General features: G+C 39.3%; 1 protein-coding gene across 1 annotated transcript in view; it reads left to right on the forward strand.

Moving 5' to 3' along the window:
- Window positions 1-729: 729 nt before the first annotated feature.
- The window catches only part of LOC121371123 (cysteine-rich and transmembrane domain-containing protein B-like), a 28,171-nt gene continuing 12,046 nt past the window's right edge, over window positions 730-16,854 (forward strand). The window contains exons 1-2 of the mRNA XM_041496790.1: window positions 730-895; window positions 12,567-12,725. Of these exons, the coding sequence (XP_041352724.1) occupies window positions 12,567-12,725 (159 nt within the window). The 5' untranslated portion in view covers window positions 730-895. The remainder of the gene's footprint in view (window positions 896-12,566; window positions 12,726-16,854) is intronic.

A 16,854-nucleotide genomic window follows, 5' to 3' on the forward strand; every position in this document is an offset into this window, starting at 1 on the left:
AAGAAGAGAATTTTCTTTAAGTTTCTATAATTTTTTTCTATATATATATATATGTATGTATGTAACAGTCATCCTCGACATACATACAATATATAGATATTCATATATCAATACATACATACATATTGGAAGACTAAGGTAAATAGTTTTACGAAATATCTATTCATATTACTGTTATTAAGCGATTTAATAATTCACGATACTATTGCAATAGTACTATCACTATTGCGATACTATCACAATAGTATTTTAACTATCGCAATACTATTGCAATAGTAAAACTGACCGCAATAGTCACCCCTAGTTATAAGTCTGTTTTTGTGTCCGTGTCTATTTGTGTGGGGTGGGGTGGATTATAGCTTTATATTCTGAAAATATGAGACTGTCTTTCTTATTACTTATTTTCGTGCTTATATCCAGTTACGGTTCAAGCACGCCGACTTGGGCACACCCCTCAGCTATCTGGACTGTCTGTCCAGGGCTGTGGGTTAGTGGTTAGTGAGAGAAAAGTTGGTGTAGTGATCTTACACCTACCCATTGAGTCGTTAAAACTCGCTCTGGGAAGGAGCCGGTACCAGGCTGCGAACCCAGTACCTACCAGCCTTATGATTGATGCCATAACCACTACACCACCAAGGACCAGGCCGGTAATGTGAGACAGTGTGTTTAAACATCAGTCAGAGGTCAGAGATCAGAGGTCGACACACGTGATCAGATCTATATATAGCCATTCTTTCCTTGTGACGACAGGCGTGCGCTACAACAGCTTGCTCTGAATGTACACGTAAAACCCCATGACATGACATGACATTGTGACTTTATCTTGTACACACCGACAGAGTTACCGTGATTAGTGTCGGATATCTATTGTTTCTCTTTTAGGCGTGCATTCAAGGTAAGCCAGTGTTATTTTGTCTTAAAAATCAAACAGTTTGATTTAAAACATTTAACATTTTAATTACCGTAGGTCTCTTAACATGACAACAACTGGTGGGGGTATATATATTTGATTAACTAGGATGGTGTGTGGAGGGAGGTGGGCAATGTATTATCTTCATAGTGGGGGCGGGTGACCCCATCTCTATTACAGCTTTCAACGCCTATGTTTATATACCAAGAACTAATTTGAATTTTGAAAAACGACAGTAAAATAATTTTATGATTTATTTTCATTGTTATTTCAAACCAGGATGTTAAATATCATTATCATGAGATCAGAGGTATTTCGCATTCCTATTGCGCATGCGCGCGAAGAGTAACGTCCCTTGACAAAATAGACTGAAACTAGTCTATTTACAAATTGGGGGGGGGGGGGGGGCGTGACAGACAGGTTGTTATGGGTGACTTGAGTAGCTTCGTAGGAGACTTTTAAACTTTGGCAACTAACATGTACATATTTCGAATTAGATGGTATAATGGCCGTAGAAAACGGTCCGCTGAAATTTACAGCGGAATGGTTCAAATTAAAGGGACATTCCTGAGTTTGCTGCATTGTAAGATGTTTCCGACTAATAAAATATTTCTACGATTAAGTTTACATATTAAATATATTTTCTTGTTTAGAATACCAGTGTCTGTATATTCAATGTGTTTCTGATCGTCTTAATATTTGTAAGAAGCCCAGACTGGATTTTGTCTTCAAATAACTTCGTACATAAGAAAAAACAATATTTTAGGAAATAAGATGAAATTTAACATAGTACAAATATTAGAACGATCAGAAACACGTTTAATATACAGCCACTGATATTTTATGCAGAAAAATATATTTGATATGTAATTACAATCGTTAAAAAGTCTCTGTTAGTCGATAACATCTTAAAAATTGCAGCAAACTCGGGAATGTCCCTTTAAAAAGCAGTGCAACAACTTGGACAAAGTCTCTGCGACTCGTACCCGAGGGTTTTGATAACGCCAGATTAAAAGACTATCTCGTAAAAAGTATAAACAAAACAGTTGACAGATTCCATAGGTTATGGCATCGACAGGTTATGGCATCGATCGATATATATATTTGAGAGAGAGAGAGAGAGAGAGAGAGAGAGAGAGAGAGAGAGAGAGAGAGAGAGAGAGAGAGAGAGAGAGAGAGAGTATACACACACACACACACACACACACACACACACACATATATATATATATATATATATATATATACACAGTCAAACCTGTCTTAAGCGGCCACACAAGGGAGTAGATAAGCGTGGCCGATTAAGACAGGTGGCCGCTGAGTACAGGTTGCCACATATATAGTCTTTAAAACATTTGTTGTTGTTTCTTGTTTTACCGTCTGTACTGCTAATTAACGGATTTGTGCTTCATAGTTGACTATAAATCAACTTTTGACATGTTGTCTCCTTCAGAAATAATGCAAATAGAATATATTAAATTAACCGTTCTCCACAATTTTGTTTTCTTTTTCCATTTAATTATTTAATTCCGACTTCATGCGATGTATTGTTATAGAAAGTGAATCTACAAATGTCAAGCGTAGCCTGCCCAGAGGCAATTAGATGCATGTCAGATTCATACTTCCTTAATTGATACACAATGGAGATGTCGGGACTGAATGGGTACTAGTATTCCTGAAGGTGTGAAGATCAGTTATTTGCTGCACCTTATCGCTGTTGTTAAAATATTCCTTTTATATAAGAGTAAAACTTTACTGTGGCCGCTTAATGCAGGTATTTTAGCGATTTGGGATCCGATTTAGGTGGCCGCTGGCCGCGTTAGACAGGTGACCGCTTATTACAGGTGCATTTACATTATAAATCGTTTGGGAGGAAAAAAGTGGCTGCTTAAGGCAGGTGACCGCTGAGTACAGGTGGCCGCTAGGACAGGTTTGACTGTATATATATATATATATATATATATATATATATATATATATATATATATATATATCAGAAGGTGTTTTGTTGCATTTTTCTTAGTGTCTATCTAATTGGGAAAAGTTAAAAAAAGGAATTGATTTTATGCTGTTACATGTATATCCATAAAGTGGGAATTTAAAAAAGGGGGATTTGAGGGGGGGGGGGGGGTTGAAGGTAAGTGCCGTTCTGTTTACCCATACACACATTTTTATACAGTGTCAACATGAACGCATTGGGTATTATACAAAATATATTTATTTTCTTTACTGTTAATGTGTTTTCCACCATATCTAAGTATATAAAATACTAGACGGACCTGTGTAGGAACGTCCTGTACACAGCCGTCATCACTCTATATATATTCATATATCATTATTATTATTATTATTTAAGGAGTGTCTGTTATTTCTTTTACGTTCATCGGGGTATGAACAAAATAAATCATCCGTAAATTGTGTGAATCGGCGAAGCCGTTCTCACATAAGTTTGCGGATGATTTTTTAGTTCATACCTAGATGAACGTAAAAGTAATAACAGACAATACGTATAATTAAATTTGAAACACACTGAGTAATAATAACATTAAAAGTTCATATATATATATATATATATATATATATATATATATATATATATATATATATATTCTGTTGAGTATTGTCCGAAATATACATATATTTTCTGTATATACAAAATATATATTTTTTATTTTATTTACTGTTTACTACCATATCTAAGTAGAGAATACTAGACCGCCCTGTATAGGAACGTTCTGTACATAGCTGTCCTGACTACATATATTTTTTTATATATTTACACACGCCACGTTATATATTTTATTGAGTATAATTCGAAATATACATGTATTTTCTTTATATACAAAATATATATTTATTTTCTTTACTGTTAATGTGTTTTCCACCATATCTAAGTATACTAGACCGCCCTGTGTAGGAACGTCCTGTACAGAACCGGTAAGGTTTTGGTCCCTTATGCGTTCACTGGCTTCCCTCCTACAAAATGTACCGAACAAACCCTCGTACTTAGAGTAACATTAAAATCGTTTCTACGTGAAACGATTACCCACAAACGTTTCCGATATCCATTGGCTGGATATCGATGGAAGGATAACGAATTTCCCGGACATATGCGATTGGAACAGTTAATAATTGAACAATGGTCGTGGCCTCCCATTGCTTTTGCCCCCCAATTTGCAGATAGGTCTATTTTGGCGAGATCTCGCGAAATCTCGCGGTTTGCGTCCTCGAGTAACTCCGCAACGGGCACATGCGCAGTGGAATGAGTAAGAGGTCTATTTCCCCGGATGTATAAGTTCACGCTGAATTCATTCTTTGGTTTGGTGGTTTACAGATATATATATATATATATATATATATATATATATATATATATATATATATATATATATATATATATAAAAAACATTATTTTAAATAATAATAATACAATAAAAGCCTGTCATATATATGAAAATGGATGCATGAAACAAACTAATTACGTACGTGTCAAACGTTTGTAACTTTCCATAGGTATATTTTCAAATTTAATAAACATTACAAGCTTTTATTTTATTATTATTATTTTAAATAATCTTAGTTCAGCCAGCAGCCATTATTAGTGTTGAAGACAAGTCAAGTCAAAACATTTAATATAGCAGGTGATTAAAAAACAACAAACAAATACAAATAAAAAAAAACACATTAAACACACACACACACACACACACACACACACACACCAAAATCATAAAATGTTGGGGAAAAGATAGCTAGCGGAGAAAACAGGTCTAATAAGGACTATAGTAAAAAAATACGATGGGCCAAACGCCTATCATGTTTAGTACGCACTACACACAGTAGAGGTTTTGTAGCTTATCGATCGTATAGCATTGACATTATGACAAACCGTTTTGTATGATACGTAAGCTGTATAGTATGCCAAAGTAAACTTTTGACCATAATTTAATGGACAACAGGGGCGTAGCGTGATCTGGTGTTAGGATAATATAATAAACCAAAAATTTGTTTTGTAGACAATTTCAATTCTTTTGTCCAAACATGACTAAGAAAGAAATGCACTTTTTATTATATTGTAACATATTTCATGAATAAAGAAATATATATTTAACAGACTTAACAGTTAAAATTTGTTTTGTTTAACGACACCACTAGAGCACATTGAATTATTAATCATCGGCTATTGGATGTTAAACATTTGGTAATATTGACATAATAGTCTTAGCAAACCTGCTACATTTTTCCATTAGCAGCAAGGGATCTTTTATATGCACCATCCCACAGACAGGATCAGTGTTCTAGCTAGGATGTTGATGGGGCAGGGCGCTAATTTAATTGTAGGGCATTTTTAACGCGAAAATCTTATTTTGGAGGAAAGTGCTGGATATGATCGAATTTTTTACATTCATAAATTGTAGGAATATCTATGCTGGTTTTAATTTACAAAACGTTTTTGGAGGGAGAGGAACAATCAATTTCTAAACCCAAATTTATTATTCTTAAATTTGGATGTTTGATGAAACAGTACATTCATCGCCGTATGCAATATTATTGTACTAATGTACTAAATATAGACACTATTAAAAAAATATCGTTCCAGCCAGTGCAACACGACTGGAATGTGCCGTAGTATATGCTATCCTGTCTGTAGGATGGTGTATATAAACGATGAAACTAATGGAAAAAAGTAGCGGGTTTTTCCTCTAAGACTAAATTTAAAAATTACCAAATGTTTGACATCCAATAGCCGATTATTAATAAATCAATATCCTCTAGTGGTGTCGTTAAATAAAATCAAACTTTAACTATTAAAATGTTTTACAAAAGGTTGGATCACCTAAAAAATCATATTCTTTTTTTTATTATATATAGTATTTATACCATTTAATATCATGCCCAAATGTAATTTAAAATAAATAAATGAGATAATTAAAAGAAATCAAGAAATGAAAAAAAGAGAATGATTAGAAATAAATAAAAATAAATAAAGAAATAAAAGAACAAACAAGTTAAAAAATTGACATAAGGATATATCTGTAACAAGTTGCTCACTTCATTTAAAAACGGCTATTATTGCATGTCAAGGTCTAGATATATTTTATTAAATAGCTTTTGTAGACATGCTTTTAACAAAACACAGTTATGCCTTCATAGACCAAATAACCAGTGTTGCTAGTTTACTCTGTGCCATATTATAAAGATGCAATCAATGTGTCATTGATAAGGACTACTGACATCAGTTAAAACTATATGTATCTTGGTCTGGGTATTTGCAAAGGCAACAATTACTTTCAAAAATTTACTTATCAAAATAAATTTCGCATTTGACGTTCTGTCGAAGTTTACCATGATGGTCTACTTTTAACTAGGTGTTTGCTAGGTGGTGTGTGGTTACGTGCGTGACGGTGTGAGGATTACTTCGCATTCAAGCTTTGTAAGACTGCCTGTCCGCTCGTCTGCAGTCATATCGACTAACAATAGAAACGAAAAAAACATATCACGTTACTGCTGTCGGCTTTCACAACTGTGGCCAAACAATGTATTGTCAAACGTTTTTTAGTTGGGAATTCAGACTCGTAACAACAATGTACACGCTTTGAGAGGAAAGCAAGGTTTTGTATTTTTGTTTGACAATGAATTAGGGCAGGGCGGCGATAATCAGGGGCGGTGCGGAAACAAGCAGGGCGGCACAAAACGGGGGCAGGGCGCAGCGCCCCTCTATTTAATGCTAGCTAGAACACTGCAGGATGGCACATACCACGGCCTTTAATATAGCAGTCGTTATACACTGGCTGGAACGAGAAATAGCCCAATGGGCCCACTGACGGGGATCGATCCCAGACAGACCGCTTATCAAGCGAGCGCTTTACCACTGGGCTACGTTCCGCCCCAAATAATTAAAAATAACCATTCACAAAAAGAAAAAGATCGCCATTCAAGATGAATCACACTTCTTTTCCCAGTAACACGACTCGTAGACAGTATGGTTGCCCCCCCCCACCCCACCCCACCCCCGCAACCTTCCGTGGCTATGCGGGTCGGGTAAAGTATTAACATGCACATGTGCCACTAGAGCTTCATGCACGCCTGTCACGGGCTTAATCTCTGACTTTCGCCAGTGACTAAGTCCGGGTCGGGGGGGGGGGGGGGGGGGGGATAAGTTTGGAGTGGGCAGAATTTGGAATAAAAAATTTAGCGGTCGGTCAAAGACCTAAGTCCTAAAAAGAATAACTAGCATTCTACACATGTCTGGACTGAGAAATTAAAATCAAAAGTAGTTTTGAGTGCTCGGCCTAAAAGGTTTTAAGGTGATTTGAGCAATTGAACGGGCGCCAAATTAAAGTGCGTTGGACTATTTATAAAAAAAATAAACATGAAAATTTGGAGCCACGGCCAACTAAGCCCCAAAAAGGAGGTTACCTGTCCTAGTTAGGGTTGCGTCGCGGGATTCATGGTGAGCTGATGGGCTGTTCAAGTCTGAAGTTGGGGAGTTCTTCAGTCAGGAAGACACGGCACTTGTCTATGACTCCACGATAGTCGTCTTGTAATACCATCTTTAAAATACGGTGGATGGTCGTATTGTCCATGGATGGCCTCATGAGTCCCTGCCTAAACAGCCCATCCCGCTGTGCTGTCACGTACAATTTGTCCGAGTGGTAGGCTCCCTGAATCTGGTACTGATCACTCCACGGACCTTGGATTTGAGAGCTGCTAGTGACGTCATCTTGGATCGCTCCTCGGTACTTCGTTGGTAGCTTGTCGCAGACGAGAGTCCAATCGGGTAAGTCGGATGACTTCGGTATGGTGGCCGTTGACACCTTCCTCCTCTTGGCTTCTCGCTGGACCGCCACTAGGGCTACAACAACAGCCGGAGGCGCTGGTGGGCTCGCTGGCGAGTCTGTGGTAATCACATGCTCGGTGTCCATCAGCGGTGGGGATTGAACAGAAGGGTCCGCCACTGTCCAACACCCTGGGCCGCTCCTGGCGTTGGCTTCCGTCGAGTAGATGGGGGCGGCGACACAGACAGGACCGCCCGCGGTGGTTGAGCCACCGGCTTTGGTCCTCCCTGAACCGCCCCCGTCGGTTTCGCCTTCTTCGTCGAAGCAAGTGGGACCGCCCCTGGCGGTTGAGCCGCCAAGTTTGGTCCCCCCCCCCCCCCCCCTGAGTAGCCGTAGGTCGCCTCCTCGATCGCTTCGGTTTGTCGTCCCCGTAAATCAGCGTGACGATCGCCAACTCTCGTCGTGCTGAATGCGATACTAGATATTTTATTGCACAATTTTCGACGTGGGATTTATTTTTTATTTTTTTATAAATGACTCACCCGATATGTTCACCTTAGGTCTAAAATAAATTGCTTGTTTCCGAGAACCCGATCGGTAGGAAAATGGCCGACACTAATTTTATATTTCTTTGTTGTTTATTTTTAGTTTATGTAGATGAAAAGAATAAATACATAAAATTTTATTTGGACCCATAGGGATGAATGTGTGTGTGTGTGGGGGGGAGGGGGGAGGGGAGGGGGGAGGTTGTTTTGCTATTGTTTTATAAGAAAAATATTTATTTGAAAAAAACAAAAAAAAACTGACCTACCATATCTCTTTCCCCCCCCCCCCCCCCCCCCGACACGTTCCCTAAAACACACAATTTTATTTTAGACCTTGATAGTGAAATTGATAGAATTGTGTAGTTTATATTGGTCATCCTGACATACTGACCGATCTCGTGTCTCGCGTTTACCATGGGAGGGTATCATTATCTCTGTTGGAGTACTAAAGTACACAACTATTCCCCGGGTATTGTTCACCGCATGGAATGCGTATACGTATTTCGAAATGACATACCTGTGTAGTGCTATAATTTGTCTCTGACATATGTTTTTTTTTTTTCTTATCATAGACGTCGGAAGATGACATGGGCTAGGTCGGGTGGGGGTGGGAAGGAAGAAATCCCGATGACATGGACTAGGTCGGGTGAGGGTGGGAATGAAGAAATCCCGATGACATTGACTAGGTCGGGTGGCGGTGGGAAGGAAGAAATCCCGATGACATGGGCTAGGTCGGGTGGGGGTGGGAATGAAGAAATCCCGATGACATGGACTAGGTCGGGTGGAGGTGGGAATGAAGAAATCCCGATGACATGGACTAGGTCGGGTGGCGGTGGGAATGAAGAAATCCCGATGACATGGACTAGGTCGGGTGGGGTGGGAATGAAGAAATCCCGATGGCATGGGCTAGGTCGGGTTGGGGGTCGGGTGGAGGTGGGAATGAAGAAATCCCGATGACATGGGCTAGGTCGGGAGGGGGTGGGAAGGAGGCAATCCCGATGACATGGGCTTGGTCGGGTGGAGGTGGGAATGAAGAAATCCCGATGACATGGACTAGGTCGGGTGGGGGTGGGAAGGAAGAAATCCCGATGACATGGGCTAGGTCAGGTGGGGGTGGGAAGGAAGAAATCCCGATGACATGGACTAGGTCGGGTGGGGGTGGGAATGAAGAAGGACCGATGACATGGACTAGGTCGGTTGGGGTGGGAATGAAGAAGGACCGATGACATGGACTAGGTCGGGTAGGGGTGGGAATGAAGAAATCCCGATGACATGGGCTAGGTCGGGTAGGGGTGGGAAGGAACAAATCCCGATGACATGGGCTAGATCGGGTGGGGGTGGGAAGGAACAAATCCCGATGACATGGGCTAGGTCGGGTGGGGGTGGGAATGAAGAAATCCCGATGACATGGACTAGGTCGGTTGGGGGTGGGAAGGAAGAAATCCCGATGACATGGGCTTGGTCGGGTGGAGGTGGGAATGCAGAAATCCCGATGACATGGACTAGGTCGGGTAGGGGTGGGAATGAAGAAATCCCGATGGCATGGGCTAGGTCGGGTGGGGGTGGGAATGAAGAAATCCTGATGACATGGACCAGATCGGGTGGGGGGTGGGAATGAAGATATCCCGATGACATGGGCTAGATCGGGTGGGGGTGGGAATGAAGAAATCCCGATGACATGGACTAGGTCGGGTGGGAGTGGGAATGAAGAAGGACCGATGACATGGACTAGGTCAGTTGGGGTGGGAATGAAGAAGGACCGATGACATGGGCTAGGTCGGGTGGGGGTGGGAATGAAGAAGGACCGATGACATGGACTAGGTCGGGTAGGGGTGGGAATGAAGAAGGACCGATGACATGGACTAGGTCGGGTAGGGGTGGGAATGAAGAAGGACCGATGACATGGACTAGGTCGGGTAGGGGTGGGAATGAAGAAGGACCGATGACATGGGCTTGGTCGGGTGGAGGTGGGAATGAAGAAATCCCGATGATATGGGCTAGGTCGGGTAGGGGTGGGAAGGAACAAATCCCGATGACATGGACTAGGTCGGGTGGGGGTGGGAAGGAACAAATCCCGATGACATGGGCTAGGTCGGGTGGGGGTGGGAATGAAGAAATCCCGATGACATGGACTAGATCGGGTGTGGGTGGGAATGAACAAATCCCGATGACATGGGCTAGGTCAGGTGGGGGTGGGAAGGAAGAAGGAAATGTTTTATTTCACGACGCACTCAACAGAATTTATTTTTACGGTTATATGGCGTCAGACATATAATTAAGGACCACATATATATTGAGAGGAAACCCGCTATCGCCACTTCATGGGCTACTCTTTTCGATTATCAGCAAGGAATCTTTTATATGCACTATCCCACAGGCAGGATAGTACATACTAGGGGTGCAACGATACGGTCAAAACCGTATTGCGATATATTGCGATATAAGAAACCGTATTGCGATATGTATTGCAATATAGTTGATATTATTTAAATTTAATGTTTATGGGTGTTTTTTTTAAATGAAAGCAGAATGCATAAACTTATTAATGATCTTTATTAGTTTCAGCCGTCAGGCTAAACCCATCATTACAAACATCAAACACGTCGACGTTTCTTTGATGGTCAGTTGCTTAATAATTGTTGCACGCGTTTTTTGTGAATAAAACTTGACATAGCTAGTTTGAGTTAAATAAGTAATACTAAGTATATAAATCGAAATATTTGTAATATTCATTCCATCATAGACCTAAATGATTATATAAACCACGACATTTATTTGTTGCATAATGTTCTTCTTGGTCATTTTTATTTTTTAACAAAATACTAGTCTACTAGAACACCGGTGTGACGGTGTCAAACTGTTTTTAAATTGTCACATTTGGAAATCCTTGCTATCGGGTTTTTCCGTTGCTGCTCGCTTGACACGGAAATGTACGTATTGAATCGCAATATTTCGGCAGATCGACCGAACCAGAGGTTATTGGCCGAGGTGTTTTGAACGATCGGCCGAAGTATTCCGAGTTCATGGAAAAACAGCTAAGTGCGATTCTCACTTATTGGTTTATTTCTTTGAATATGATAGCCGTAGCCGTATTTAATTGTGAATGAACAATGAATAATAATGTGTAATTAACAAAACATTTATTTGTAATTATCGTTAACTGGTTATTTCCATTGGACTTCTGACACGTTTTGTTTAGAAGTTAGAACCAGGTATAACCGACCAATCACTTTATATGCCAACAAGTAAGCCGACTACGCTTGACGTGATTGTTACATTTCCTGTCATCACTAATTAATAAAATCATGTGGTTTTTGTTTGTTTGTTTGCCTATTTCAAGTCAAATAAGATACGAGGAAAACAATAGCGTATAAAAATCGCGATACGCAAAACTGTACCGCGGTTCGTATCGAGCTGATCAATTATCGCGGTATACCGGTATACCGGTTTATCGTTGCAGCACTAGTACATACCACGGCCTTTGTTACACCAGTTGTGGACAACTGACTGGAAAAAGAAATAGCCCAGTGGGCTCCCTGTCTAGTAAAGTTTGTTTTGTTTAACGACACCATTAGAGCACATTGATTTATTAATCATCGGCTATTGAATGTCAAACATTTAGTAATCCTGACATTTTAGTCTCAAAGAAGAAACCCGCTACATTTTCCCATTAGTAGCAAGGGAACTTTTATATGCGTCATCCCACAAACAGAATAGCACATATCACGGCCTTTGATATACCAGTCGTGGTGCATTGGCTGGAACGAGAAATATCCAAATGGGCCCACCGACGGAGATCGATCCCAGACCGAGCGTCCATCAGTCAAGCGCTTTACCACTGGGCTACGTCCCGCCCCAAGGCGGAAGATGGTGTTTTGGTTCCCTATTGGCCTACGCCTATTGGCGACTGGTATATCAAAGGTCTTGCTATATACTATCCTGTCTATGAAAAACTGCACATAAAAGATTCATTGTTGCTTTTTGTTAAGAGTAGTAGGTTTTCTGAAAGTCAGTTCTTAGTTAAAAGTTATTTTGTTTAACGACACCACTAAAGCACATTAGTGTATTAATCATCGGCTATTGGATAACATTTTTGGGGTATTTTTGACATATAGTCTTAAAGAGGAAACCCGCTACATTTTTTCCCCCATTAGTTATAAGGGATATTTTATATGCACCATCCCACAGACAGGATACCACATACCACCAATCGTGGTGCACTGGCTGGAACGAGAAATAGCAAATCGACGGAGATCTACCCCAGACCGACCGCATATCAGGCGAGCGCTTTACCGCTCGTCAGTTCTCAGATTCATTAGTTTTGTTTTACAGATGTCGCAGCCTCCACATTATGGAACTACTGACAAGGCGTACGGAGAAGCCCCACCGCCTTATCCACCGGGACAGCCTTACCCACCCCAACAAGGATACGCCCAACAAGGTTACGGTCAGGCGGGTTACGCTAACCCAGGTTACGGGATACCACCAACGGTAACTAACTGCACGCAAACACGCGTACACATTCGCACACACATGGGAGTGAACACACATTATACACGCACGCACGCGCGCACACACACACACACACACACACACACACACGCGCGCGCGCGAGAGAGAGTGAGCACACATAATGTCAATGTGGTGTGTCTATAGTGTGCTCATGTGCGTGTGTGTGTATGTGCGTGTGTGTGTGTATGTGCCTATGTGTGTGTGCGTGTGTATGTGCGTGTGTGTGTATAATGTCTGGTACGTATGTGTGATTATCTGCATATGCGAGCATATGTATGTCAATGTGGTGTGTTTATAGTGTGTGCTCACTCCCGTGTGTGTGTGTGTGTGTGTGTGTGTGTGTGTGTGTGTGTGTGTCATTCTACAGTGTCACTTTTCAAAATACAAATTCAAGATAAAACGAATAAAAGATATAAATATTTATTGTTAACTTTTGGAAACTAGATGAACAAAGAAACATAAAATTATATGTAATCGGCCTGTACGTGCAGACACGTTATTCTATGAACAAGTTCATTGTCATTGGTGTTACCGGACAAGTGGGGTATCTCAGCAATGTGATCCAATTGGTTTATAGTGATCAAGAGCACATGGATGTTTTATTTTGATGTTCCTAATAACATATATGGAATAACTTTAGAATTAAAAACTATCCAAGGGTGTAGTTGTGCATTTCCACACGGATATTCTGTATGCGACTTAAATTATACACTGTGGCAGTTTTAATTATTTAGAAATGTGGAATCCTTCAAAATAAATTTCATCAAAGTCATAAAGGTAGAAGGTATGCTTTCCTAAATAAACAATTTAAATTTTAAAAATAAAGTTTCTTGAGAAATGACAGCTAAAATATTCTTGCGTAACACAACAAGTAACACCAATAACAATATGTAACACCAATGCATTCAAGACTGTATCTTGGAAATACTATTATTCTTGAGACTACCACTATATTACTTGCTAGCAAAATTATGTAATTAATATTTACTTAAATGTTTTTTTTTTCTTCTGTTTTTTCTTCTTCAGCCTACAACTATTAAAGGCCTTTTAGAATAATTGTGTGTTTCTGTTAAGATACGGCCGGTGTAGGAGGCTCAAATCACTCCCCCCTTGCAGGCTCAAATCACTCCCCAGGCTCAAATCACTCCCCCTAGTATATTAATGCAGAACGATTTATCTCCATGTGTAAGATGTAATATAGAGCATGTGATATATTATGAATATTATTTGTTATTGATATAATTCTATACTACAGTAACATTAATGGCAAGTGAATAAATTAAAATTTCGTGCAGATTATATAGTACTTTATATATATATATAACATATATATATATATATATATATATATATATATATATATATATATATATATATATATATATATATATATATAGTAGCAGATTGACGATTGACAGACAAGTCCAATATTCTCTAATTTAAAGACTTAAATAAATAAAAAATAACAATAATAACTAAAACGAAATTTAAATATCAAAAATATTTTTTTTCAGAAATGTTTGTTTATGAATGCAAATGTGGATACAAGCGCTTTGGTTTATGCTATAGTGTGGCATGAGCTACAATTATGTTTATTTATATCACAGAAAATTCCGTAAACGAGGGAATCAAATAACTATATATATGGCCTAATTGAATACGTATTGCTTACGTATGGTGAATGTTCATATATGTATATGTTTTATTATTACCATTTGTATGTACAGTTTTAACAGTGGCTCATAAGTCAATAATAATGCCTGTGTGTTTTCATTTATTGTGTAAACATGCGCTTTATTTCATATACGCTTGACACTTAAATAAACTATTCTTCTTCTAGCATTATACTTAATAGTTGATCAGTTAGCCTGGTAGGACACCCTCAAACACTGCCATATACTTGCTTGTGTGTGAGCTCATTGCAATCAACACATCCTAATCTTCTCACCGGAACTTACATTCATGCGATGTTCGAGGGCGGGACGATTTGGTCCTATTAGAGGCATCTTCATAAATCAAGGCTAATATTCGTCCCTCGTGTTCAGCCTTGATACATGTAGTCAAGATTACTGATATCCACTACTAGCGTCCTCTATTGGAAGAAAATTTGTAACACCGATTATGTCCCTTACACGATGACATCGCTGACCAATCACAGCATCGGTAACATGTGACAATCTTGAAAGCAATATCAAAAATTAACCGCCGAAATCCTTTTTTTTTTAACATATCGTGACAAACACGATACGTTTTCACGGATGCTGACGTGCCATCTTTGTTTATAATAACAAGGGAATCTATAAGGAGCGTTGCGATTCGTTGCAATCAGATCTCATCGCATCCAATGAAATTTAAGCATTTTGTGGCACGATTTCTTGACGACATGTATCAATGCTGAATACGAGGAACGAATATTAGCCTTGATTTATGAAGATGTATTAGAGGATAATCCCGTTCTCTAAATTAATGGTCGTGCTATTAAACTGCATACTGTTTTAATCTATGTAAGGGGCAAACGGAAGTTCTCTGATTTGGAGTAGGTAGATCGAGGTGAGTAAACTTGCCAATATGTTATATATACCGTATAAGCGAAATGTCCCTTTCCACTGCTTCAAACCATGGATTTCGACGAAATATGGACGTTCTTACACACCAAACAGTACCCAGATTGGTGCACTGGAGATCGGGGTAAAAAGGCGAACTTCCGACAGAAGGCTGGAAACTACAAGATTGTAAATTCGGAGCTATTCTACCTGCATAAGACAACGAGGAATGACTCCAAACAAGGTATGTGTTAGCCGCTGTATATTTATATTTCAACATAAGTGTGTGTGTGTGTCTATATATATATATATATATATATATATATATATATATATATTAGTTCAAATTCAGTTTATTTCCATTTTACCACCCACGGTGGTACCGGAAAATACAATATATATAATACAAGCAAATACATACATAAATAACATACAACGTGATCAATATGGAATAATTATCAATTATAATTCATGTACAATAATGGAGAAAAACAATTAACCTTTCTTAATAGCAGAGTCTATAATAGTTATGAATTTAAACAGTTTTTTTAGTTCCTTTACAGAAATATGTATAGTAGTAGAGGATTTGGGTCATTCTACAGAATATCTAATGTTGCTATTTTAAACTCTGCTTGTTGACACTTATGAATAAGACCGGAGGGGCTAAAGACCTAACGGGCAAATGATCGGGAGGACAAGTGACCGCCACCCTCATTGTACATGGTCTATAAGAGTATTCTTGACCAGTTTAATGTTTACACAATTGCTTCAACTTTCAGTTCGCGACTTACGAGTTGTGCTAGACGAGAAGGAACGGCAAAGAATAGTGACTATGTGCCACGAAGGGTGTAACACTTCAACTGAAGCACAGGCTATTGGCGGACACATCGGAAGAGATAAGACTCTCATCAAAATATTGGAGAGGTACATATCAATCTATTGTTTTATTCAATGTATGTTGCCATAAGTACGCTTACATGTTAGCGACCAGGGCATACTTTCACAACTCTCTTATCCACTACTAAGAGACCATAACGCTCTTTTTGCAGATAGTTAATGCACTGCAAAGACAGCGTTATGGTCTCTTAGCGGATAAGAAAGCTTTTATGAAGAGCTTTTATTTGTGAAAGGATACCCAGTTAAAGCCGCGTACGATTTATCGACACCACCCCTCATGAGCGCTACCCACTCATTCTCACTAATGAGGTACAATTGGGTATCAGAATAATATTTACATATAGAACCATAGTAATATGCATCGAAAATATAGTAAAAACAGCCAGTTGACGAGCCCAGTTTATGTAATCGTAAACGGACGGTTGATGAATTTTCAATATAATTTTCGTTTTTCAACAAATGTGTGCTATGTTATGTACATAAGAAGAAAGAATTAAATCTCAGTTAAACAGTAACTGCATTTGGTTGCAGGTTTTGGTGGCCTGGTGTCAAGAATGATGTTAAGACCCACGTGTCGAGTTGCGATAGATGCCAGCGGGCGAGTACTAGATTCCAGAAGACAGCACCACACATGACTTCAGTTCCGATTCCGGGAATGCCATGGAAGC

The sequence above is a fragment of the Gigantopelta aegis genome, chromosome 1 (genome assembly GCF_016097555.1).
Source record: "Gigantopelta aegis isolate Gae_Host chromosome 1, Gae_host_genome, whole genome shotgun sequence".
Classification (NCBI taxonomy): domain Eukaryota; kingdom Metazoa; phylum Mollusca; class Gastropoda; order Neomphalida; family Peltospiridae; genus Gigantopelta; species Gigantopelta aegis.